The sequence below is a fragment of the Trichechus manatus genome, unplaced genomic scaffold, assembly GCF_000243295.1.
Source record: "Trichechus manatus latirostris isolate Lorelei unplaced genomic scaffold, TriManLat1.0 scaffold00001, whole genome shotgun sequence".
Classification (NCBI taxonomy): domain Eukaryota; kingdom Metazoa; phylum Chordata; class Mammalia; order Sirenia; family Trichechidae; genus Trichechus; species Trichechus manatus.
In genome coordinates, this window is record NW_004443937.1 from 30,082,608 (window position 1) to 30,110,534 (window position 27,927).

Here is a 27,927-nt window from a genome sequence, read left to right on the forward strand (position 1 = left end):
GCAGCTGAGCGCTTTAACCATTTTGTTCCCAGGGCTCCTTTCCTAGCCTCTAGTTCCTCTAAAAACAAGGCCCCAGCCTCAAAACTTAAAAAGCATATTGTTTTTGCCACAAAGGGAAAAAGGTAAAAGGGATGCTACTTGATCCATCCCTTACCATGGAACAATAATAGGTATGAACACCAAACAAAGCAAGCAGCTCCTTCCAAGTAGCATAAAGACCAAAGCTAAATGAGTTGTTTACAAGGACCTCTGAACGATAAAGATCATGGAAGAAAAAATAGGGACAATGGTAGGAATCCTAATACATGGCATAAACAGAATACAAACCATAACTAACAATGCACAAACACCAGAAGAGAAACTAGATAACCGGGAGCTCCTAAAAATCAAACACTTACGCTCATCAAAAGATTTCCTCAAAAGAGTAAAAACAGAACCTACAGACCGGGAAAAAATTTTTGGCTACAACATCTCCAACAAGGGCCTCATCTCTGAAATCTACAAGATACTGCAACATCTCAACAACAAAAAGACAAATAACCCAATTAAAAAATGGGCAAAGGATATGAACAGCCAATTCACAAAGAAGACATTCTGGTGGCTAAACAGATACAGGAGGAAATGCTCACAATCATTAGCCATCAGAGAAATGCAAATCAAAACTACAATGGGATACCACCTTACCCCAACAAGGCTGGCACTAATCTAAAAAAACAAAATAATAAATGTTGGAGAGGTTATGGAGAGACTGGAACACTTAAGCACTGCTGGTGGGAACTTAAAATGCTACAACCACTTTGGAAATCGATTTGGCACTTCCTTTAAAAACTAGAAATGGAAGTAACATATGATCCAGCAATCCCACTCCTTGGAATATATCCTAGAGAAATAAGAGCCGTCACATGGATAGACATATGCACATCTATGTTCACTGCACCATTGTGCACAATAGCAAAAAGATGGAAACAACCTAGGTGCCCATAAATAACAGACATATGGATAAACAAATTATGGTACATACACACCATGGAATACTACGCAAAGATAAAGAACAACGATGAATCCATGAAACACCTCACAACATGGATCAATCTGGACAGCATTATACTGAGTGAAATCAGTCAGTCACAAAAGGACTCAAATTGTATGAGACCACTATTATAAGAACCCAAGAAAACGTTTAAACACAGAAGAAAACAGTTTTTGATGGTTTAGGGTGGGGAGGGCGGGAGAGGGGAATTCACTAACTACATAGTAGACAAGAATTATCTTAGGTGAAAGGAAGGACAACACACAATACTGGGAAAGTCAGCACAACTGGACTAAACCAAAACTTAAGAAATTTCCTGAACACAACCAAACACTTTGAGGGACACAGTAGCTGGGATTGGGGCCTGGAGATCATGGTTTCGGGGGACATCTAGGTCAACTGGCATGACAAAGTTTATTAATGTTCTGCATCCCACTTTGGTGAGTGGCATCTGGGGTCTTAAAAGCTTGCAAGCAGCCATGTAAGATGCATCAATTGGTCCCAAACCACTTGGAGCAAAGGAGAATGAAGAATACCAAAGACACAAGGAAAATATTAGCCCAAGAGACAAAAGGGCCACGTAACCATAGACTCTGTCAGCCTGAGACCAGAAAAACTAGATGGTGCCCGGCTACCATCAATGACCGCCCTGACAGAGCAGAACTCAAATCCACATAAAAAGACCAGACTAAATGGTCTGACTGAGACTGGAGGAACCCCGGAAACCATGGCCTCCAGATGCTCTGTTAACCCAGAACTAAAACCATTCCCGAAGCCTACTCTTCAGACCAAGATTAGACTGGACTATAAAACATAAAATAATACTTGTGAAGAGTGTGCGTCTAGTTCAAGAAGATACAAGAGAACAAATGGGTGGCTTCTGTCTGGAGGCAGGATGACAGGGCAGGAAGGGACAGGAACTGGTTGAATGGGCACAAGAAACCTGAGGTGGAAAGGGGGAGTGTGCTGTCACAGTATAAGCAGAGCAACTAAGCTCACATAACAATATATCTATAAATTTTTGTATGAGAAATTGACTTGAGCTGTAAACTTTCACCTAAAGCACAACTACAAAAAAAAAAAAAAAAAGTCTGCCTGAGCATTATGCTCTTCTAAAAACTACAATCGAATTGACAACAGCAGCTTGAAAGATTAGCTAGGAACCTTAGCGGGCAGTGAATTTGTTAATGGGAGAGGAACAACTCAGAAAAGGAGGGTAAGAGTGGCTACACAATTTGAAGAATGCCATTAATATCACTGAACAGTGCATGCAGAAACTGCTAAACAGGTGTGTTTTACTGTGTATATTCTCAACAACAAAATAAATAAAAGTATATACAAAAAAAAAAGTCAATTCTTCCAAACTTAATCTATAGATTCAGTGCCATTCTAACCAAAATCCCATCAAGCTGTTTCGTAGATTATCGATAAACTGATTCTAAAGTTTATATGGAAAGGCAAAACACCCAGAATAGCCAACACAATACTAAAAAACAGAGCTTGAGAACTATACTACCCAATTTCAAGACTTACCCTGCACTACAACTATAGTAATCAAGACAGTGTGGTGTTAGTCCAGGAATAGGCAAATAGGTCAATAGAGTAGAATAGAGAGCCCAGAAAAAGACTCACACAAAATAGTCAACTGATCTTGGACAAAGAAGCAAACGCAATTCAATGGAGAAAAGGTAGTCTTTTCAACAAATGGTGCTGGACATACACATGCAAAAAACTGGACCTAGATACAGAGTTTACATCTTTCACAAAAACTAACTCAAAATGAATCATAGACATAAATATAAAACACAAAACTATACAACCTCTAGAAGGTAACACAGGAAAAAATCTAGGTGATCTTGGGTTTGGCGACAATCTTTTAGATACAACACCAAAAACACAATCCATAACGGAAAAAATTGATAAGTTGGACTTCAATAAAATTAAAAACTTCTGCTCTGCAAAAGTTTAAAAGAACAAAAAGACAAGCCACAGACTGGAAGAAAATCTTTGTAAACAGATATCTCATGACAATAAGCATATGAAAAGATGCTCAACATCATATGTCATTAGAGAATTGCAAATTAAAACAATGATATACCACTACACACCTATTAGAATGGCTAAAATCCAAAAGACCGTGACAATATCAAATGCTGGCAAGAATGTTGAGCAACAGAAACTGTCATTCATTGCTGGTGGGGATGCAAAATGGTACAGCCACTATGGAAGACAGTCTAGCGATTTCCTCCATGGAAATTATATTTGTTCATCAATTGTAACAAATGTACTACAGGAACACAAGATGTTAATAATAGGAGAAACGGTGTGCAGGGAGGAGAGGGGGCCTATGGGAACTGTATACTTTCTGAACAATTTTCCTGTAAACATAAAACTACTCTAAAAAATAAAATCTATTAAAAAAAAATTTTTTAAATGGACAATTTGAATAGACATTTCTTCAAAGCGATATACAAAAGATCAACAAACACATGAGAAGACGTGCAATATAATTAGTCATTAGGGAAATGTAAATCAAACCCATGAGAAATCACTTCACATTCACTAGGGTGGGCAGAATCAGAAAAATGGACAACAATAAATGTTAAGCATGTGGAGAAATTAGAACTCTCATACACTGCTAGTGGGAACATAAAATGGTACAGCTGCTTTGGAAAAGTCTGGCAGTTCCTCAAAAAATTAAACATAGAGTTACCATGAGATTCAGCAATTCTAGCGCTAGGTATATACCTGAATTGAAAACATATCCGCATAATACTTGCACACAAATGTTCATAGCAGCGTTACGCATAATAGCAAAAAAGTGGGAACAACCCAAATGTCCATCAACTGATGAATGGATAAGTAACATACAATGAAATATCATTCAACCATAAAAAGGAATGAGGTACTGATGCATGCTACAACATGGATGAACCCTGAAAACATTATAAGTAGTCAGACACAGAAGGCCATGTATTATATGACTCCATTTACATGAAATGTCCAGAATAGGCAAATCCACAGAGATAGAAAATAGATTAGTGGCTGCCAGGGGTTTGAGGAAGGGGATAATGGTGAGTGATTGTTAATGGACAGAGTTTCTTTCTGAGGTGATGAAAATGTTCTGGAGCTAGATAGTGATGATGGTTGCACAACCTTATGAATATACTAAACCACTGAACTATACACTATAAAAGGGTGAATTCTGTGTCACGTGAATTATATCTTAATTAAAACCAACAACGAAAACCAAATGTACCTATGTAACTAGAAATAAAATTATTTCCAACCTCTCTCCCTATTCTGAAAAGAGTTTGAGAAAGGATCTCAAAGAGAGGTGAAGAAAGAGGCTGTTTCTCATTGAAAGCCTTGAGGTACTATTTGATTTTTTAAAACCAGGTCTATACGTTGCTTTTCAAAAAAGTTAAAAAGGGCCTTGAACGGCTTCTAAAACTTCAAGGGGGGATGATCGGAAATCTCAACTCACTCCCCACATTCCTGCCAATACAGGCACTCAAATTAAGGTTTGAAATCACATAACCATTGACCCAGTGGTCAGAAACATTCAATAAGGAAAGCAATGCGGTGATTGAACAATGGCTTGTCTTGTAAGCAGAGGTTACCTGGATACTTTCATCTTCTGCCGTTGTTTTATATTTCTCTGTGTTCTTTTTCTGTAATGAGCATGCATTCTTTTATTTGTTTTTAATCAATGCTTTAAGGTAAAATTTATATAAAATGAAATGAAAACTAAAATGTTTAAGTGAAATATTTAATGAGTTTTAATAAATGTCACCACCAGTTGTCTCTGAGTCAATTCTAACTCATGGCGACCCCACGTGTGCAGAGTAGAACTGCACTTCATAGGGTTTTCATGGTGTGACCTTTCAGAAGCAGATCGTCAGGCCTCTGGGTGGCTTTGAACTACCAACTTTTAGGTTAGTTTCCTAGCGCTTATGCATGTATGTCCCCTATAACCACCACCCCAATCAAGATATAAAATATTTCCACCAGAAAGTTCCCTTGTCCCCCTTTGAAGTCAATCTCCCTGACCCCTGCCCCAGGCAACCACTCATCTGCTTTCTCTCACTACAGATTAGTTTTGCCTACTCTAGAATTTCATATCAATGTACTCATATATACTCTTCTATGTGTGGCTTCTTTTGCTAGCATATTTTGAGTCATTCGTGTTGTTGCATATAACAATAGTTCCTTTGTACGCATGCATTCTTTTTTTTATTGTGTTTTAGGTAAAAGTTTACAGTGCAAATTAGTTTCTCATTCAAAAATGTATATCCAAATTGTTTTGTGACATTGGCTGCAATCCTCGCAATGTGTTAGCATCTCCCCATTTCCCTTTACACTCCGGGTTCCCAGCGTCTGTTCGTCCACGTTTCCTGTCCCTTCCTGCCTTCTCATCTTTGCTTCTGGGCAGGTGTTGCCCCTTTGGTCTCAAATACTCGATGAACTAAGAGGCATGTTCCTTATGTGTGTCATTACTTGTTTTATAGGCCCATCTAATCTTTGGCTGAAAGATTAATCTTTGGACTTTGGGAGTGGCTTCAGTTCTGAGTTAGCAGGGTGTCCAGGGGCCGTAGTCTCGGGGGTTCCTCCAGTCTCTGTCAGACCACTAAGTCTGGTCTTTTTCCGTGAATTTGAATTTTGTTCTACATTTTTCTCCTGCTCTATCCAGAACTCTCTATTGTGATCCCTGTCACAGCAGTTGGTGGTGATAGGCAGGCACCATCTAGTTCTTCTGGTCATGCATTCTTTTTAGAAACAAGTGCTTTAAGCAAGATTGACATTTTAATCTATAATAATGACAATCAAATCCACGGCTATCATGCTCTCCAATATCTAACATGCTCTGTCCTGTCTAAGCCAAACTCTCCTAAATGCTTTATTTCCACAAAACCATACTGCCTAGTCTTAAGGGTTCCTGCAAAAATTCCTGGCCCATTCTGCTCATATTTTTCCTCATCAGTCCTTGAAAGTATTTCTGCTTTCTCTTCTTTTCCCTCTAGACTCTGAAATAATTTTCTTTGCCACAGAGAGCAAGCATACAAAATACATTTATAATTACATATTATAAGATGTATTAGTATCCTCACTTGAAACTAAGCACAGAAGAAGTTAAAAATATATGAGTTCTGGAGCCAGACTGCCAGGGTTCAAATCACAGCTCTTCCACTATGTGACTCTGGGCAAGTTACTTAACCTCACTGTGCATCATCTATAAAAACAAGGATAACAGTCCCTACCTTAGAGGGTTTCTTTGACGTTTAAGCTAATTAATATATGTACCATGCTTAGAACAGTTCCTGGCATGTGAGAGCTGTTTAGGTATTAATGTTACCATTATTGAAAGCTGAGAGTCAAAAACAATTACTTTGGGGTGGATATTGACTAGGATGGGGCAGGAGGGAACTTTCTGAAGGTGGTGCATAACTTGATTTGTGTGGTGGTTTAAATAATCCATCAGGCTGAGTAGTTTACAGCATGGAAGTTATACCTCAATAATTTAAAAAACAAAAGCAAAAAAACACCCACAGAACCTAGGTTAAGCTGACATAGCTTGGCCCAAAGCCAGTCCCTGTGCACATAATCAAGTCAAAAGTTAATAAACATCAATTAAAAATAGCCAAAACAATCTCGAAATCACACTTCCCAATTTCAAAACATACTATAAAGCTACAGTAATAACAATGTGGTACTAGTATAAGGAAAGACATAAATGAATGGAATAGAATTGAGAGTATAGAGGTACACCCATAAACCTATGGCCACATGATTTTCAACAAGGGTGCCAAGTCCCTTCACTAGGAAAAGAATAATCTCTTCAACAAATGATGCTGGAACAACTGGATATCCACACAAAAAAGTTGGATCCATACCTCACACCATACAAGAAAATTTAACTCAAAATGGATCAACGACCTAAATATAAAAACTAAAACTATAAAACTTTTAGAAGAAAACATAGGGGTAAACCCTAAAAGATCTTGTTTTTGACAGTGGATTCTTAGATACGACACCAAAAGCATGGAGCAACAAAAGAAAAAATAAGTAATTGGGACTTAATCAAAATTAAAAACATTTTGCATCAACAGACTTTATCAGAAAGTGGGGAGATAACCCACAGAATAGGAAAAATATTTGGTAACCATTTATCTGATAAGGGCTTAATATCCAGAATATATAAAGAACTCCTATAACTCAACAGCAAAAAGATAAATCAATCACCCAATTAAAAAATAAACAAAGGACTTGAATAGACATTTCTCCAAAGATATACAAATGGCCAACATGTGTGTGAAAAGATGCTGAGTCACTAGTCTTTACAGAAATGCAAATCAAAACCACTTCACACCCACTAGGGTGATAATTATCAGGAAAATGGAAAATAAGTGTTGGCAAATATGTGGAGAAATTGAAACAGTCATCCACTGCTCATGAGACTGTAAAATGGTGCAGCCTCTGTGGAGAACAGTTTGGCAGTTCCTCAAAAAGTTAAACATAGAATTACCGTAAGACCCAGCAATTCCACTCCTAGTTTATATCCAAAAGACTTGAACACAGAGACACGAACAGATACTTGTATGCCAGTGTTCAGTGCAGCATTTTTCACAACAGCCAAAAGACAGAAACAACCCAAGTGTCTATCAACAAATGAATGGATAAACAAAATGTGGTATAGCCATATGATGGAATATTATCCAGCCATAAAGAGAAATGAAGTTCTGATACATGCTATGACATGGATGAAACTTGAAAACATTATGCTGAGTGAAATAAATCAGGCACAAAAGGACAATTTTGATCTCACTTACATGAAATATCCAGAATAGGCAAATGCAGAGTCAAGTTTATTAATGGTTACCAGGGACTATGGAGAGAGGGAAAATGGGGAGGTATTGCTTAAGGGGTACTGAGTTTATGTCTGGGATGACGAAAAACTTTTGAAAATGGATAGTGGTGATGGCTGTACAACATTGTGAATGTAATTAATATTACTGAATTATACACTTAAAATGGCTAAAATGATTTGTAAAGAATATTTACCTTCAGCATTGCACTCTTTTAAAGAATTATATATATACACATATGAGATCAAATTGACAACAGTAACTGTAAAGCATAGACAGGCAATCAGTTTCAATTAATGGTGGTGAAATAATTCAGGAAGAGACAGCAAGAATGATGACACAATATGAAGAATGTAACAAATGTCACAGAATTGTACATGTAAAAATTGTTGAATGGTTATATTTTGAGGGCAGTGAGTCTAAGTTAATGGTAGCAAAATAATTTGGGAAGAGATAGCAAGAATGACAACGCAATGTGAAGAATGTAACCAATATCATTGAATTGCACATGTAAAAATCGTTGAATGAGTGTATGTTTGGCTGTGTGTATTTTCACCAAAAAATTTTTTACAAAATTTTTAAAGGGACTGAAAAAAATGGTTAAAATTGCTAATTTTTTGTTATATATATTTTACCACTATAAAAAAACCACTGTTATAGACTGAACTGTGTCCCTCAAAAATGTGTGTTGTAAATCTTAACCCCTATATATATGTGGAGGGGCGCTGGTGGCACAGTAGCTAAGTGTTCGATTGCTAACCAAAAGGTCTGCAGTTCAAATCTACTAGCCACTCCTTCGAAACCATGAGGCAGTACTACTCTGTCCTACAGGGTTGCTATGAGTCAGAGCTGACTCGACAACAACAGGTTTGGTTTAGTTTTTTTCATATATATGTGGAAGGAGCCCTGGTGGCACAATGGTTAAGCGCATGCTACAAACTGAAAGGTCAGTGGTTTTAACCCACCAGCCCTCCAGAGGAGAAAATCAGTTCCTACGAAGATTTACAGTCCAAGAAACCCTATGGGGCAGCTCTACTCTGTCCTACAGGATCACAATAAGAGTCAGTAGAGAGCATACAACAATGTATCTGGGATTAGGGTTTCTTTGTTATGTTAATGAGGCCATATCACCATAGTGTGTGTCTCAAACCAATCACTTCTGAGATATAAAAGGAGTAGTGTAAGCACAAAAGCAAGTAAGTAGAAATGGGGAAAGACGATGCCACATGGAGCACCAAGGACCCAAGGAAGAGAAACTGAAAGACAAACATTTTCCCCCAGAGTAGACAGAGAAAGCCTTCCCTTAGAGCTGACACCTTGAACTTTGGACTTCTATCATCCTAAACTGTGAGAAAATAAATTTCTGTTCATTACAGCCACTCACTTGTAGTATTTGTTACAGCAGCATTAAGAAACTAAGACACCATTGTACATTTTTCTTAGAAAATTTGCTAAAAGATCATAAAAATAGTGGTCAACCAAAGAGGAAATAAACCTGAAATTCATTTGCTCATCATGGAATATACACCAAAATACCCAAACCTGCCGCCAGTTGAGAGGGGAAAAAAAACAGTGAAGTTTCTTCAGAAAATATCCAGTGTACTAACAGACCCACAATTTGTAGAGTAGGAGGTGCCCCTGCAGAAAATAAAGTAAGCTAGACTGAGTATATCCTACTGTCTCCTAAACTCCCTTTCTAACCCTAAAGATCCTTTAAGATCTTGCCCCATACAATTTTATTTTCCATTCCTACCTTATATTTACCGTCCCCTCTAAGGGGAAGGAGGGCATATCATTGATGACACAAAAACTTGCCACAGTTGCTTCTCCCCTCCATGCCTTTTTCAGTCACATTTTTCCATTTTCCTAGAATGCCCTATCTCCCTCCCCTTCTCCCCTCTTTTTCTCTGTTTTTCATCAAGCTGTACCCTGTGATCCTTCAAGTCCCTCTTCCAAGGAACCTTTACCACATCCTGTATGGAAAGCCCACTGGAACTGGAGTCGAAGCCTAAGGTTCTAACCTTAGCTTTCCACTGCATGGATATGCAGTCTTTTGCAAGTATCTCTGACAATGGTTACCTCTGAACACTGGAGCCTTCAGTGATACTTTCAGGAACAAACTGCAGAAACAAAGGTTCACTGAAGACAAGTGCCTACCCACTAGTTCTGACGCATAAGAGGACCTCAAATATTTGTTGAGTAAATAGAAGAAGCTGACTCACTCAAGTTCTTTTAATTCTTATAACTTCTATAATATTTACAAACCATTCTGCCAGATTTAGCACTTCATTATATACTGTTTTTGACTACTCCCCACTGTTTCTTGTCTGCTAGTCTTACTGGTTATCTCCTTAAGAACAGTACCTGCAGTGAAGTGAATTACTTAATATGACCCTTCTAGTCACAGTCTTTGTAACTCCCCACTGGGAGTGATTATGCAAACGAGGAGCTTGTGGCCCACCAAGGGGATTGGGTAGCTTGCCAGTAATGTAAATAATAATCGTGGGGGCAGGACCATGCAAATAAGGTGTATGGAACCCTAACGAGGAGATTGGTCAGTTTTGTCATCCTGCTAGGCTTAAAATGAGCCATCCCAGAGGCAGGAAGGGAAGGTCTCACCACCACCAAGAAAGAAGAGCCAGGAGCGGAATGCATCCTTTGGACCCGGGATCCCTGTGCTGAGAAGCTCCTTGAACTAGGAGACTGAGAGAGAAGCTTTAACATGGGAGAGAGAGAGAGGCAGCAAAACCAGGACAGAAGGGAAAGCTGAAACACTGGAGATGGTGAGAAGCAGCAGCACAGAAATGGCAGCAGCAGAGACAGCAGAACCAGGAGACTGGCAGGAGACCAGCAGGAGACAGCATAGTGGGCTTCCTGGCCCACGGAGCAAGAAAGCTGAGTGCCTTCAGGCTGAGGCTCGCTGGTGGAGTGGGGCACCTCCGAGCACTTACTAGCAGAGCTAAAGAGCTTTGTAACGCTTGCTTGAGCAGGGCAGAGGACAGGCTGAGGGGCCGAGGGGCCAAGAGCTAGGAAGAGGCCTGCCTGCAGGCATGGCTCAGAAGAGGCTGTCCTGATCAAAGAACTGTATCCTGAGCATTCCTGAACCTGAACTGTAACCTGTTACTTCCCTAATAAACCTCATAATCGTGAATATGGTTTGTGAGTTCTGTATGGCCATTACAACTAATTGTTGAACCCAGTAGAGAAGTAGAGTGCCATGCGAGGGACGGTTGGTGTCAGAATTGGTAAAAAGGTTGGAGGATGAAGACATGTCTGACCTCAGCCTCATAGTAATCAGCCTTAGGCTGCTGAGGCAGATAACGACTCTCCGCCTCGTGAAATCAGAGGCAGTCAGACCTGCTGCCACACCGTTTTTTAGAGTATCCCTATATTTTAGGCTTTGCATTGCTAAATATCATAGTATAGTGAAAAAGCTGAGGATCGAATATAATAAACATAAAATAGGCTTGAACAGTGAACACTGAATATTTTTATTAAAATAAATGCTCAAAAAATATTTCTTAAACAATCGAACTCATCCCCATTTTATGACCCTCTCCTTTCATAGTTACATCAACAATCCACATGTTAACTGCAAAATATTTAGATTCTTTAATTCACTATAGTGGCATTTCAAGTATCTTGTGCTAAATAGTTCTTAATCTCCAATTCTTCTACAAATTAAAAGCCAGTTTCCACCAGTCTGCAGTAATCCAGTCCCTAAAAAATACTGTACTCTTACATGATCCCCATGTACTGAAAGCAATTATGAATAAAGCATGATCCCTGTTTAAACTTTCATAAAACCATAGTTCTCTTTACCCCTTAATAGATCACTGTGTAAATAAAAATTTTTTTTCACTGTTATGATATCAAAGATTAGATGTTAAAGATTCCTATGTTCCAGTGACTTCCTCCTTAGAAAAACCATGAGTCTTCCTGTCTCACTTTTACTTTACACTATATCTCCTCCTTAACACGCTCATTCAATAAAAATGTACCATGCAATTAGCATGTATCAGGGTAGTGGTCGAGGTATTGTCTGAGGAAATACCAATAAAACGGTGAAGTCCCTGCCTTTAAAGAGGGAGGGAAGACAGATACAAAAAGACAATTACAGTATTATGTTATAATGGGGAAGAATATAAATATATAATATATATGCACACACACACATACATACATACACACACACAGAGAGAGATAACATATATATGACTGGTAGAAGTATAAAAAAGAAATATCCAAGGGACTAGGACACTTCCTACCTAGGGAAGTCAAAGTCAGATAAGGTTTTACAGACATGATCCTTGAACCACTTCTTGAAGGGACTAGAGCTTGCCAGGCAGATATGCCAAAGGAAGGCATTTCAGGCCAAAGAAACAGCAAGTGCACAGGTACACAGACACTAGAAAATATGGTACTATTCCATACTAAAGAAGACCAACACCGTAAGGCAGAAAAAGGTAGAGGCTAAATCATAAATGGCCTCCAAGGCCACATTAAGAAGATTCTATTTTATTCCGTAGAAAGAGAGCCAGGGAAGAACTATGGGCAGAGATATGACAATCAGATTTGTGTATGAGAAAGATGAATCTTTCAGAAAGGGAGAAAATGGATTAGAAGAAGGTAAACTGGAGACAGGAATAAGGCATAAACAGGTCAGTCAAGACATGATCAAGACTAGTGAAGAAGTGGTAGTGAGGATGGGAAAGAGGGAAGAAGAGAAAGCAAAAGTCCCCAGGGCTTGGTAACAGAGACTATGTTGGTAGAGGAATACATTAGAGAGGACAGTTCTCAGCTTTTTTAGTTTAAAACCATTTACACAAAAGCAGCAAGTACAAAAAGCACAAGTTCGGGGTGAGGAAGTAGGTAAAGAAGAAGGTAATGATAAGCTCTATTTTGGACATAGTACGTTTTCAGGTATCTATGGAATAGCCAGGTAAAGATGTACACCAAACAGCTGAGAGATGGATCTGAAATTAAAAACAAAAAGCAGTCTGAAGTAGAAACAGAGCTTTAGCGTAAGACTGATGGTTGAAACCATAAATAGGGATGAAACTGTCTAGGTAGAATACACGGGGTGAAGAGAAAAGAGAAACAAACAAAATCCTGGGATAACAACCTTTAAGAGACAGGCAGGAGAAGAACCTACAAAGGAGACCAAGGACAAAGGGCCTGAGAAGAGAGATAAAGACTAGTTCTTAGGGAAAAGGAAAAACAGATTCAAAATTTACTAACAGTTAATGTAAAAAAAAATGTTCCTATACTATTCCCCATACCAATTTTTGTTTTAAAACTAGTTTTAAAAAAAAAAAAAAGACCTTAATTGTTCATACCGGGTAAGGATAGGGACCATGTCCTGCCCACTGCCATGTTCCTTTTCCCACTGCTCCAGCAGGGTAGTGAGCTCAGCTTTGGAGTCCACATGTACCGCTACTGTAGTCATGGCTTGACCTAAGAAGGTAAAAATAACAGTAAATGAACACAGGGAATTTTTTGACAATACTTCCTGCAAAAGGAAAAGTTTTTGAGGAGAGGGGAGACAAGGGATGAGCAAGCAAGGGAAATAATTCAAAGGCAAGGGAAATTTAACCTGTGAACCTTCTAGGTAATTTTATTTGTGTACAGTGGGAAAACCTGGTTTGGGAGCCTAGATACTCATCAAGTTATGATGAAAAAGTCCTTTCACCCGTCTGAGCCTCAGTTTCCTCAACTGTCAATGAGGCAGGGAGTTGCATCAAACTGGTGATTCTTAACCTTTCTAGGAACCCATTTGAGAATAAGACAAAAGCCATACCAGAAAGCCCCTTTCATGGTCCCTTTCTCCCTTCAAAGGAGCCTGGTGGCGCAGAGGCTAAGCACTCAGCTGCTAAACAAAAGGTCAGCAGTTCGAACCCACCAGCCGCTCTGTGGGAGAAAGATGTGGCAGTGCCTTGGAAATCCTATGGGGCAGTTCTACTCTGTCCTATAGGGTCACTATCAGTCGAAATCAACTCAACAGCAACAGGTTTGATTTGAGTTTGGGTTTCTCCCCCCAAAAATGCACATACCTATGAATATACAATAAATCCCTGGTTTAGAAGACATCTGAGACCCAAAACTTTGAGGCTATCATTTTTTAATATGAAATGTGGCAAAAACTACTAAAAAACCTTTTGTTCTCAAAACTCCAAACTGGATTCAGACTTCACCAGTTTTTCCATTAATATTATTTTTCTGTTCCAGGATCTCATCCAGGATACTATAGTGCATTTAGCTCTCACGTCTGCTTAGTGTCCACTGGTCTATGACAGTTGAGTCTTTCCTTATTTTTCATGACCTTGACAGTCTTGAGGAATATTAGCCAGGTAATCCTGCAGAAAGTCCCCTAATCTGTGTTTGTTTGATGTTTATCTCATGATGAGACTGGGATTATAGGGTTTTGGAAAGAATACAATGAAGGTGATACATGACATTCCATGACACCACTGGTGACCTTCATCACTTGGTTAAGGTAGTATTTTGCCAGGTTTCTCCACTGTAAAGTTACTATTTTCCCCTTTCCCTACTGTATTCTTAGGAAGCAAGTCATTTTAAGTCTAGCCCACCAGAGGTAGAAGTGAGGAGGGCAAGGGGATTAAGTTCCATTTCCTGGGGGGTGGGGAGAGCATAGTATCTACATATGTTATTTAGAATTATTCTGTAAGGAAGGTTTGTCTCTTCTCCCCCATTTAACTATTTATTCAATCATTTACATATACAAACATAGACTCGTATATTTATTTTATACTTTCGGTTATAATCCAATACTTTATTTTGTTGCTTAAATTGTTCCAGTTTTGGTCATTGGGAGCTCTTTCAGGTTGGCTCCTGTGTCCCTTTGACATGCCCCATCCTTTTGTTTTTTAAGCACTTCCTTACTCCAGGAACGCTTCTGGCTTCAGGCTCATATTCTATCTCCCCTGCCCCAGCCCTAGAATCAGTTATTTCTCCAAGGAGCCCTAGATCCTTTTATTGGGGAATGGTATTAGAAATCAAGATCTGGGTGCTGGGGGTGCTCCCTGTTACTGTCCTCACTGCTTCATATGAGCTTTTGAATAGCCGTAAAAGTGATCACCATCTAGACTATCTAAATAATTACTGTGTACATAATACCATGTAGCTAGTTTCTTTAACCCTCAGTAGAGATGCTCTGATTTACTTACTCATTCAAACACCTAAGCAGCAAGAATAATTACACTTGGGAATTTCTGAAAGAACAAGGTCCAATGAAAAGAATACTAAACCAGAAACCAAGAAGTTAGATTCTAGTCCTTTTCTCTGTCAACATAAACAGTAGAGACATCAAAGCTTTAACCTAGCTACAAACACACAGGACTAAAAGCCACTTCTTGTTGTTAGTTGCCGTGGAGTTGATTCCAACTCATGGCGACCTTATGCGTGTAGAACAGAACTGCTCCACAGGGTTTTCAAGGCTGTGTGACCTTTCCAAAGCAGATCACCAGGCCTGTCTTCCAAGGCGTCACTGGGTGGGTTTGAACCACCAACCTTTCGACTAGTAGTCGAGTGCTTACCCATTTGCGCCACCCAGGGACCTAAAAGCCGCTTAACTCAGAGGAATACAATGAAAAGAATGAAAATTGTGCATGTCAGTGCCTTTAAACTATTTGGGGAAAAAAGAAATACAAAATTTCTACTGCCAGAATAAAAACACTTAACATACATGGTAAAATTTATATTATGGCAACATTTTTCTTTACTGCGAAGTATACCAATATGATACATTAAATAAACTTAGGAAAAAAATAATACAGAAAAAGTCTTTATGGCATGCACTGGGCTTCTCCTTTATGAAAGGTTCCCTAGTAAAGACTGTAAGTTGTTTACCTGAATATAAATGAACTAGGATCTTCTGAAGATTAATCTTTGTAGTTAACTGAGCATTACCAAGACTGGATACAATGTCCCAACATTAGCGTAACTGTGCAACTTTTTGTATGGTGCCCTGCTGGCTCAGTGGTTAACCTGCTCACCTGCTAACCGAAAGGTTGGTGGCTTGAACCCACCAGCTGCTCCACAGAAGAAAGATGTGGCAGTCTGCCTCCATAAAGATTACAGCCTTGGAAACCTTACAGGGCAGTTCTCTGTCCTATAGGGTCACTAGGAGTCGGAACCAACTCAATAGCAGTCAACTTTAGCGAACAAGTGATGGAAAAAGTAAAAAAAGTTGGTTAAGCACTTGGCTATTAACCGAAAGGTGGGCAGTCTGAACCTTCTAGCCACTCCTTGGAAGAAAAGACTTGGCGATCTGCTCCCATAAAAATTACAGCCTAGAAAATCCTATGGGACAGTTCTACTCTGTCAGATAGGGTCGCTATGAGTCAGAATCGACTCTACAGCAACCAACAACAATGAAAACAAAATCTGAGGTAAGCAGAATAGCCACTCATCTTTAAAAATCTAATCTTATCATCAAGCATTAAATTCAGATATAAGAAACATACGTATAAAACTTCATCACTGTTCCACACCTGCATATTCTCAGCCTAAGCAAAAGCAGGTAGGTCCAAAGAAGCTGTGACAGGCAAGAAAAGACAGCAGTCCAAAGATTCCTAATGAGGATCCGTAGGAAGAAATGAATACTTCTGATTCTGTAGGGTTTGATTTCTGGAGCTTAAGAGTTTAAATGTGAGGAATGCCAAATCCAAGTAGCATCTGGAAAGGTGATTCTAATTTTAACATGCTCAATTCAAAAGGTCATTTCAACCCTTAGAAATGACTGAGAGCAAGTTATAGTTCTAAATACACCTAAATCCTAAGATAAAGACAGTTGCTGGTGTTGTGTGCTGTCAAGTTGATTCTAACTCATAATGACTCTATAGGGCAGAGTAGAACTGTCTCCTATAGGGTTTCCTAGGCTGTAGTCTTACAGTAGGAGCCCTGATGGTGCAGCGATTAAAGAGTTCTGCTGCTAACCAAAAGGTTGGTGGTTCAAACCCATTAGCATGCTCCATGGGAGAAAGACATTGCAGTCTGCTTCCATAAAGATTTTGCAGCCTTGGAAACCCTATGGGGCAGTTCTACTCTGTCCTATAGGGTCACTATGAGTCAGAATCGACCCCATGGCAACAGGTTTGGTTTTTGGTTTGGTTTTTTAATTTTATGGAAGTTGATCGCCAGGTCTTTTCTCCTGTGGAAGGGGTGGTGGGTTTGAACCACCGACCTTTCAGTCAGCAGCCGAGTGCTTAACCACTGTGCTACCAGAGCAGAGACAGAGCAATAAGTATATGCCTCTCCAAATTATCAACCAGATACACGTGGCACTGCTTTTTCACAGGGGAACAAGGAGGGAAAATACCTGAGAATCCGTTAATAACTTATTTGCCAGAAAAACTCAAAGCTTTCCACAAGGGAAGACAAGGGAGAAAAATTCACCAAGATCCATGCTGAAATTAGCCTCCTGGAAGGTAAACTAGGAAGAAAATCAGGGATGAAGAGGTGAGGCTCTGCCTTCAAGGAGGTGGAACATAACTGTGGACTAAAAGCAAGGGCTGCACATAGTGACTTCCTTTCCATGAGTACAGCCATGGAAAGTGGAAGAAAAGACACTGACATTCACAGCCTTACAGTGAAGACACCTGACAAACAATATCTCAGTCAGGTGATCAGGGTTAACATCAAGAGTGATAAGTCATGTTGATAGCATGTACCCTTGATTCAATGTGGTAAGAATGGCACCTTACTTCTGTGGTCTTCCCCTTCAAAAACACTTAACCTTAGTCTTAATTATGAGAAAAACATCAGACAAATCCCAATTGAGGGATATTCTAAAAAATGCTTGACCAGTACTCCTCAAAACTGCCACGGTCATCAAAAACAAGGAAAGTCTAAGAAACTGTCACAGCTAAGAGGAGCAGAAGGAAACATGACAATTAATGTAATATGGTATCCTGGATGAGATCCTGGAACAGAAAAAGGACATCAAATAAAAACTAAGGAGATGTGAGTGAAGTATGGACTTTAATTAATGATAATCTATCAATACAGGCTCATTAATTGTAACAACTATATCATAATAATGTAAAATGTTAATACTGTATAATAAAACACCTTAACCATGGACAAAGAGTCTGGGTGTTTTGTCCCACTTATCTGGTGGATCAGGGTCTAGCAAAGATTCACAGTGTAAGAAAAGTATAGATGGCCTGCTTAAGGTCATAAAGTAAATTGTTAACAAAATTAAATTTAAAAAAATTAAAAAACCCTGGCTGCCGCTCTCGTGTAATTTATCCTATGCTTCAACTTATATCTTACAGGGCTCACTCTACAGATTTGTTGACTTGATATAGAAAAGCATTTGTCAACTAGGATTAGGAATTTATTTCAAAGCATCTGACAGAGTTCTAACACTTTAAATACTATAAAATACTTATTTTAAAATTTATAAATCACAGTCCATCCACAAAAAACTTTTCAAATCAGGGCATCCTTCAACAGAATTTCTTTAATAAAATTCTAATTAATATTTTTTAAATATTTCTGCTCTTTCATATCCCAATAGGTTTTAAACATTACAGCAGCTATCTTTGTTATTCATAGCCATACTAAGCAATTTTCTCAAATACTATTCTTATTTCTTCAAACAACATACCAAGTTTACTCCAAAACATCTTAATTCTTTATAAGCTATATCCTGTAGCAATAGGAAAGTTAAGCAAACCAAAATGTCAGTGTTTGTAGGACATGATATTTACCAGTCTCAACAGGCAGTTTGCATCTTATTTAAGAACTACTGTATTCCTACTGGTTCAACGCCTCCCTTGGCAATCTAAGCTAAGATACTGGAAAGGAAACTGGCAACTGGTCAGCCCGACGTCCCAACAAAGACAAAGAGAATGATATTCCTTATACCTCTCTTTGAAGTTTAAAAATGTCTCTGTGATCCCGAGTCTGCACACGGATGCAAGGATTTTAATTTTTCAGAACCATGAGCATTATTTCTCCTTCAAAGGGCACCCAAGACCAATCAGACAGCAAAATCACTGGCATTCTTCTAAAATGTTCATCATGTACATGTGGTCCCAAAACCATGGGTATTCGCCAATTTTGACCAAAATGGGAAGAGTGAGCATGAGGGGGGCAAGGAGGGGAAAGTAATTCAAATTTTTTCAACAATAATACAATTTCACACTAAAACAAAAGATCTAGAGGCTGGGCAAATTAGTAACATATGGTAACAGCAAAATTAATCTCATAAAACACATCCTAGAGGAAGAGAGAACTTTGCAAGAGGGAGGAGGCTTTACTGGTGAATTCTACCAAATGTTTAAAGAAGAATTTACACCAATCCGCCTCAAATTCCTCCAAAAAGACGAGGAGGAAAGACATCCTAATTCATTCTATGAGGCCAGCATTACCCTGATACCAAAGCCAGACTGCCATCACACGAAAACTACAAATATCCCATATGAATATACATGAAAAAATTCTCAACGAAATACTAGCAAACTAGATCTAGCAGCACATTAAGAGGATTATACACCATTATAAAGTGGGATTCAACCCAGGAATGCAAGGGTAGCTCAACAAACGAAAATCAATCAACGTAATATGTCACATTAGTAGAATGAAGGGGGGAAAAAACATATGATCATCTTAATTGATGCAGAAAAAAGCATTTGACAAATTTCAACACCCTTTTATGTGTGCTGGAATAGAATACATTCCTTAGGAACAGAAGGGAACTTCAAAGAGGCATTTATGAAACAACCACAGCTAACATCATAATCAATGGCGAAAGCTTTCCCCGAAAATCAGGAACAAGACAAGGATGCTCGCTTTTGCCACTGCTGTTCAACATTGTGGAGCCCTGGTGGCACAGTGGTTAAGACGCTGCTAAACAAAAGGTCGGCAGTTCAAGTCCGCCAGCCGCTCCTTGGAAACCCTATGGGACAGTTCTACCCTGTTCTATAGGGTCACTATGAGTTGAAATTGACTTGATGGCAATGGGTTTGGTTTTTCAGTTTATTCAACATTGTACTGGAGGTTCTAGCCAGAGCTAAATACAAAAAATTTGTAATTTTCATGAAGTCTAGTTTATCTCTTTTTTTCTTTCGTTGCTTGTGCTTGTGGTATAATTTCTAAGAATCCCTTGCCTTAGACAAGAAAAGAAAATAAAAAGCATCCAAATTAAAAAAGAAAAAATAAAATCACCTTTATGACATGATCTATATATAAAACATGCTACAAGAATACATAAAAAAGAGCTAATAAATGAATTTAGCAAAGCTGCAGGATACAATATCAACCCCCAAAAAACACCTGCATTCCCATACATTAGCAATGAACAATCCAAAAATGGAATTAAGAAAATTCAATTTACAACCTAAAAGAATAAAATACTTACGAATAAAAACACAAGCCTCCCTCTCTCTTGCAAAATTCTCTCTTCCTCTAGGATGTGTTTTATGAGATTAATTTTGCTGTTACTAATTTTACTGAAAACTACAAAACAATACTGAAAGACATTAAAGATGACTTCAATAAATGGAAAGATATTCTGTGTTCATGGAATGGGAAGATTTAGTATTATTAAGATGGCAATACTCCCCAAGGGACTGACAGATTCAATGCAATCCCTATCAAAATCCCAACAACTTTTTTGCAGAAATGGAAACACTGATCCTAAAATTCATACGGAATTGCAAGGGATCCCAAATAGCCAAAACAATTCAAAAAAGAAGAAGTTGGAAGACTCACACTTCCTGATTTCAAAACTTACCACACGAAGCTACAGTAATCAAGAGTATGGTGCTCATGTAAATAGACATATACATCAATGGAATAGAACTGCAAGTCTAGATATAAATCCAACTGATTTTCAACAAGAGTGCCAAGATCATTCAATGAAGAATGAACAGTCTCTTCAATAAATGGTACTGGGACAACTGGAATCCACTTCCAAAACAATAAAGTTGGACCCCTACCTCACACTACATACAAAAATTATCTCAAAATGGGTCAAACTCGTAGAAGAAAACATAGGGGTAAATCTTTATGACCTAGGATTTAGCAAGAGGTTCTTCAATAAGACACAAAAAGCACAGCCAACAAAAAAAAAATTAATTGGACTGCACCAAATTTTTTTAAATATTTGCATCAAAGAGCACTGTCAAGAAAGTGACAATGGGAGACCTACAGGAAGGGTGAAAATATCTGCAAATCATATTATCTGATAAGAGTCTAATATCCAGATATACTCAAGAACTACAACAACAAAAAGACAAACAATCCCATAAAAACAGGCAAAAGACTTGAATACACATTTTTCCAAAAAAGATATACAAATGGTCAATAAGCACATGCAAAGATGTTCAACATCGTTAGTCATTAGAGAAATGCAAATCAAAACCACAGTGAGATACCACTTCATACCCACTAAAATCAAAAACCAGATGCCGTTGAAGAGTCATTCTGATTCACAGCCCCTGCATTCAAAAGTAGAACTATGCTCTATAGGTTTTTCAATGGCTGTGATCTTTTGGAAGTAGGTCACCAGGCCTTTCTTCTGAGGCACCCCAGGTGGATTCGAACCACCAACCTTTCAGTTAGTAACTGAGTGTTTAACCATTTGAGCCACCAAGAGACTCCTCACTGGGAGAGCTATAATAAAAAAAAAGCAGAAAATAACCAGTGTTAAGGAAAATGTGGAAAAACTGCAATGTACATTGCTAGTATGAATGTAAAATTGTACAGCCACTATGGAAAAAGGTTTGGCAGTTACTCAAAAAGTTAAAAAAAAAAAAAAAGGTTAAACATAGAATTACTATATGACCCAGCAATTCCACTCCTAGGTATATACCCAAAAGAACTGAAAGTAGGTATTCAAACAAATACTTCTACAGAAATGTTCATAGCAACACTATACACAATAGTCAAAACAACCTAAACGTCCAAGATGAATGGATCAACAAAATGTGGTGTATTCCCACAATGGAATATTATTCAATAATAAAAAGGAATGAGGTACTGATATGTTACAATGTGGATGAAACCCTGAAAACACTGTCAAGTGAAAAAAGACAAATACAAAGGTCACATACAGTATTTCATTTACATAAAATAACCAAAATAGATAAATCCACAGATAGACCACAGATTGGTGGGTGGGACTGGGGGTAGCAGGGCAAATGAGGAGCAACTGTTTAATAGGTACAGGGTTTCCTTTAGGGGGATGAAAATGTCTTGGAACTAGATAGTGGTGATGGTTGCACAACACTGTGAAAGTACTAAATGCCACTGAATTGTACACTTTTAAATGGTTAATGGTTAATTTTATGGTAAGTGAATTTTACCTCATTTTTTTAAAAAAGGCAAAAAAAACGTACAAAAGGGACTGTCTCTTGGATAATTTAGGTATTCAGTTTAGCAGAGCACATGAAGGCAAAACTGCAAGAAAATACTAATTCTAATAAAGGTTAACTCCAGGGCATTAAAATACTGAAATTTTAGAGTTCAATTCAGAAACACATATGTACTTCTGGTATCACTCTCAGAACTTCCAATTAATGTATTCCTGAAAATAATTATAACTTTGGGAATAACCACTTGCCCAGAGAAAATACAGTATCAATGTTAATTCACTTTACCATCAACGAAAGACTGTATTAACACAAAACGTAAAAGGTGCAGCCATCTTATACACAAGACAACGAGCGTACATTACTCAATTCACTGTGTTTAAAGTGAGTTCTTTAAGTGGTACTCAATGACACATCAGTTACCAATTAGTATCTTGACATAATAGCCGTTAACAATGAATTCAAACACACCTAGGGACAAGGCAACGTTTCGTTCTATTATATACATAAAGTCTCCATGAGTTGGAGCTAATGCAACAGCAACAGTAAATACCTAGCATAGGACAGACATTGGGCTATCTAACTTACATTATTCTGAATTTTCACAACTACCCTGCCCTTTTTTACAGATGTGGAAACTGGGGCTAAGAAAGGTCCCCAAGAAGAAGCAGTTGGTACTCAGTAGAAAAGACTTTCAAGGATTCAAATCCCAACTCTGCCGATGTGACTCTGAGACCCTGGTGAAGTGAACCTCTCCAAAATCTTAATTTCCTTATCTGTAAAATGGAAAGGGTTTTTTTTTTTTTAAAAAAAAAAAAAAAAAAAAAAACAGCATCTGGAAACGAAATAGGTGTTTACTTAAATGCCACTAAGTGAATTTCTCTTTCACTTGTATTTGTAGATATATAATTTGTATTTTATTTATTGTGTGGCGCTTCTATTTTTGGTATCTTCATGCAGTGCATGTAAATCTGCATGACTGTGTCTAAGATTATAATCTCTAAAAGCACCATATAAAAATAAACACATAGCACCAAATGACAGTGAAGTGTACACACCCTGATGAAGGTAAAGGATGTCACTAAAAAGCACAGAAGAAAAAAAGACCTGCTGGTAACTGCTATGGCATATATAATTTTGAAACAATGGTAAAAACAACCAAAAAATACATGTGCGAATATATATGTACGTATGTAGGCACATATAAATGCATACGTATGCATATGTATATGCATCTATGACTGTATGCACATACGTTCATATACATAATAAAGCACACAGGGGGGCACAGTTATGGATACTTCTTAGACATAACCAAACAACTCGCAGGACTGGACTTCTGGGTTTGAAGGATTAGGACCATGGCCTCGGGAGACATCTCGGTCAAACTGGCATAATATAGTTCATAAAGTTATGTCACCTAGTTTGGTGAGTAGCATCTGGGGTCTTAAAATTTTGTGAGCAGCTATCTGAGATACAACTATTGGTCTCTACTCATTCAGAGCAAAAGAGAAAGAAAGAAACCAAAGACTCAAAGAAGAAACTAGTCTACAGGACAAATAGTCTACACGAACCACGGCCTCATCTATCCTGAGACCAGAAGACGGTGCCTAGCTAAGACCTTGCCAACTGTTCTTATCAGTGCCACAACTGATGGACCCAGGTAGAATGAGAGAAAAATGTGAAACAGGACCTTAAATTCGTTAAAAAAAAAAAAAAAAAAAAAGAAAAGAAAAGAAAAGGAAGACCAGACCTACTGGACTAGTTGAGACTAGAGGACTCTGAGACTACTGCCCTTAGATACTCTTCAAACTTTGAACTGAAATTAACCCCCGACGTCACCTTATAGCTAAATAACAAATTGGCTCAAAAAATAGTATCACCTGTAACTACTGTGCTCCTTTAAAAAAAAATCACCTACATGAGACTAAATGGTCAACAATTACTTTGTAACAAAGATAAGAACGTAAGGGGGCAGGGAAACTAGATAAACGGAAATGGAGCAACCAGAACAGAAATGAGAACGTTCACACGTTGTGAAGAATGTAAGCAATATCACTGTACAACTTGAGCAGAAAATTGCTGAATGGGAACCTAAACTGCTGTATAGATTTTCAATGAAAACACAATATTATTTAAAAAGAAAATACAATACATAATGGACACTTTACCTGTTGTTGACAGTTTTACTTAATATACGCTGGTGACTAGTAACAAAAGGTTTCAAAATTTTAAAAAAAGAAATGGTTGTTGGGATAGGTTATATGATAATACTGTCCATATAATGAAATATTAAACCTTAGAAAATACATAGAATGTTCTCATCCTACGTATTTAGCAGTAATGTGTCTGCAACTTATTTTCAGATGGTTCCACAAAATAAATACGTAGAGAGCAAATATGGCAAAATATTAACAACTGTTCAATCTGGATGGATAAAGAAGTATTCATTTTGCTATTCTTTTTCAACTTTCCTGTATGTTTGAAATTTTTCTTAATAAAAAGCTGGAAAAAATTAAGCAGCATTTTCTTTCCTAATTTGGATCAACTTTCAAATATACGTCAAGTGAGAAAGGCAAAGAGCACAACTCCGCATAAACAGCTTGCTGTTGTTAGTTGCCATCAAGTCAATTCTGACTCATTGTGTGAAGAGTAGAATTGACCCATAGGGTTTCCAAGGCTGTAGATCTTTACGGAAGCAGAATGCCACATCTTTCTCCCACACGCCGGCTGATGAAGCAGTGGGTGGGTTCCAATTGTGGACCCTTTGGTTAGCAGCCAAGCACTTTAACCACTGCGCCACCAGGGCTCCTTATGTTGAAGACAGGTCCCTTAGGGGTTACAATACTGAAACAAGCGTCTGTAAGCATTCTTCCTTATTTAAAAAAAAAGGGGGGGATCCAAATTTAGAACTTCCAGTAAATAACGTATGAGAACATGTATAACCTCCTATTACTACTGTCCATGACCATCTCCTTTACCAAAACACTACAAGAAAATTGGTAATAAACCAACTCCAACCACTGCAAACATGTGGTTCATTCTACCAGATTCCTCCCGTATTAAATTTAACAACTGTACAACAGATAAAACAGTAAAATACAGCTTAACAACTACCCGAGATGTTGAGAATAAAATGACTTCCTTAAATTCCCCCAAACTGTGTCTATTATCTTTGTTGTGTGCCGCCCCAGTCGGACTCAGAGAGACCCTATAGAACAGAGTAGAACTGCCCCATAGGGTTTCCTAGGCTGTGACCTTCACGGGAGCTGATTTCCAGCTCTTTTCTTTTGAGGAGCGGCTGGTGGCTTCGAACCTCCGACCATTTAGTTTGCAGCAGAGCGCTTAATTATTGTGCCACCAGGGCTCCTTATTATCTCAACATCCAAAAATTTATCACTACTTGAAAACGGGTACTGAATACTGCAATGTACAAAGCAAAATCCTGACAACATCAAGCAGAAAAATACCAAATCAATTCCTAAAGAGTCGAAATACACACGCTTACACAAACCTTAAAAGTAAACGCCAGTAAAGTGCAAAAAGAAAATTACAGGGTGACACTGCCAATGAACCCCCTCATCCTGTATATTAACAAAGCGTTTAGAACAGAAAGATGCTGCTATATGAATTAATGATTAAAACGCGTAAGCTAATTAAAATGTTTCAATGAAAAGATAAAATACAAAAACTGAGACCATTAAGTAGACATAGACGAGTCCTTGGGGCTCAAAAAGTACTACAAACACTCCAAAACTATTTTCTCAACAAATGGGAAACCAGAGCGCTACCACTGCAGTAAGAGGAAGCGAGACGGAGAGGGTTTAGAAAGAGTTAAGCAAACACCTCTGACACCCTGTTGAAAACTGTAACCCCCGGAAATAAGCTGCCGGAAAGCTTGGCAGGCACTCTGCTAAGGACCTCGCAGCGGGACCCGCACACCTCTCTCCGCGCCCCTCCTCTCCACCACGGGAGTGGGAGGAGTACCCGGAAAGCTCCGCCCCCCCGCCCCGCCTTGTCCGAGAGCAGGGCGAGAGGAAGGGGAGGTGGCACGAGGCCGAGGGAGAGGAGAGCCCGCCCAGGTGACTGGGACTGGAGGCGGAGACACTGTCCGGGAAAGGGGCCGCCGTACGGCAGGGAAGATGGAGACCCCCAGCCCGTACGGAACGAAGACTGGGAAGACTGAGAAAAAAGGTGACGAAAGGAATGAGGGGCGCCCCTCTTTCAGGTAGGGGAGAGCATCCCCCTGCCCCGTTCTGGTGGAAGAGTACTCTCGGGAAGCTTCTTTCGGGGACTGGAGCACAATATGAAGGCCCCGCCCCCAGGTCAAGAATGAAGAGGGAAAAGGGCCTGTCAGGCCTTGGGCCCAGCCTCTCTGCCGGCCCGCCCCCTCCCCGCCGGCGGTCCAGGCAGGTGCCGCCCCTCCCCCAGCCCGGCGCCCACTCTCCCGCCCGCGCGTCCTGTCTCTCCGCCCCTCTCTGGAAGAGCCGTCTTCTTCCTTCCCCACTTACCTTCCCGGGCGGCTCCGCCGCTCCCCCCTGACCCCGCCAGCGGCCACAGTTCACACACACACACACACCGCCTCAGGTCCCGCACTCACACTCTCCCTCACTCACACACACAGCGCGACTACAGCTCCTGAGCGGCCCACATATTATGCGTCACTCGCTTGCTACGTGCCCCGCGTGCGCGCCGAGTTTGCGCGAGGCTCGTGGGTAGGGGGCGGGAGGAGAAGCCAACGCAAGCAGAGGAAAATCGGCGAGTCCCGAGGCTGCCTGGGAAATGTAGTTCCGCTTCTAGGGTGCGGTTCCCCTCGCCCCGATTGGCGCACAATGACTTTGCTTCTGGGATTTGTAGTTTTTAGGGTAGACGCGAACTGCTGTGTACTCACTGGCTTCTTGGGAAGGCGGAAGCGAAGTCAGGGACCAGTCCGGAAAAAGAAGCCTATGACTGCTAGATACCTTCACAGTTTTCAGGATCTTGTGTACGGTAGGAGTTCAGTAATTATTTGATGGTGGGTCAGTGGTCAACCCCAGGACTTCATGTAAATTCCAGTCACCGAAAGAGCTCCGAGACCTGGTAGAACATCCCCTTTTACAGATGAGGAAACTGAGGCTCAGAGTGCTGAACTAGGTCTCGTGAATTATGGTCTCAGAGTTCCATTCACTACAAAGCGCAGACCATCTGCAATATTTGGGGATGCTGGCATTCGACCCAAGGCCATTTGGTACTATCAAAATTTGAAGGAGCCCTGGTGGTGCAGTGGTTAAGAGCTCCACTGCTAACCGAAAGGTCGGCTGTTGGAACCCACCAGCCGCTCTGCGGCAGAAAGATGGGGCAGTCCGCTTCGGTAAAGATTTACAGGCTTGGAAACCCTATGGGGCAGTTCTACTCTGTCCTGTGTCGCTATGAATCAAAATCAACTCGAGGACCATGGGTTGGGTTTTATCAAAATTTGTATATCAAAATTTAAGTCGCAGGTATCCTGTGACCCCACTGTTCCACTTCTAAACTCCACCCTGCAGAAACGTGAGTTGTTTAAAAGCGACAAGGTAGTACTGACTGGAGGGATGTCCCAGACCTAGTGTAAGTGAACAAAGCGAGATGGATAATTCCTAATGATTTCATATATATGTTTAAAAAAAAAAAAACTAAATGTATAATATAGATTTTTGTGCATGACTGTATA

General features: G+C 39.4%; 1 protein-coding gene across 5 annotated transcripts in view; it reads right to left on the reverse strand.

Moving 5' to 3' along the window:
- DCAF1 (DDB1 and CUL4 associated factor 1) overlaps positions 1–26,883 on the reverse strand; it is an 83,762-nt gene extending 56,879 nt beyond the window's left edge. For 4 of the 5 annotated variants that reach the window (XR_002823240.1, XM_023727078.1, XM_023727087.1 and 1 more), the window contains exons 1-3: positions 26,750–26,867; positions 13,236–13,353; positions 4,654–4,704 (exon numbers count right to left, since the gene is read on the reverse strand). Coding sequence is in view for 4 of the 5 variants with exons in the window: in XM_023727078.1 (XP_023582846.1) it covers positions 4,654–4,704; positions 13,236–13,345 (161 nt within the window). In the remaining variant the exon portion in view is untranslated. Of the gene's footprint in view, positions 1–4,653; positions 4,705–13,235; positions 13,354–26,749 lie in introns of all 5 variants that reach the window. The other variant, XM_012560109.2, reaches the window with a different exon arrangement.
- Positions 26,884–27,927: the final 1,044 nt, after the last annotated feature.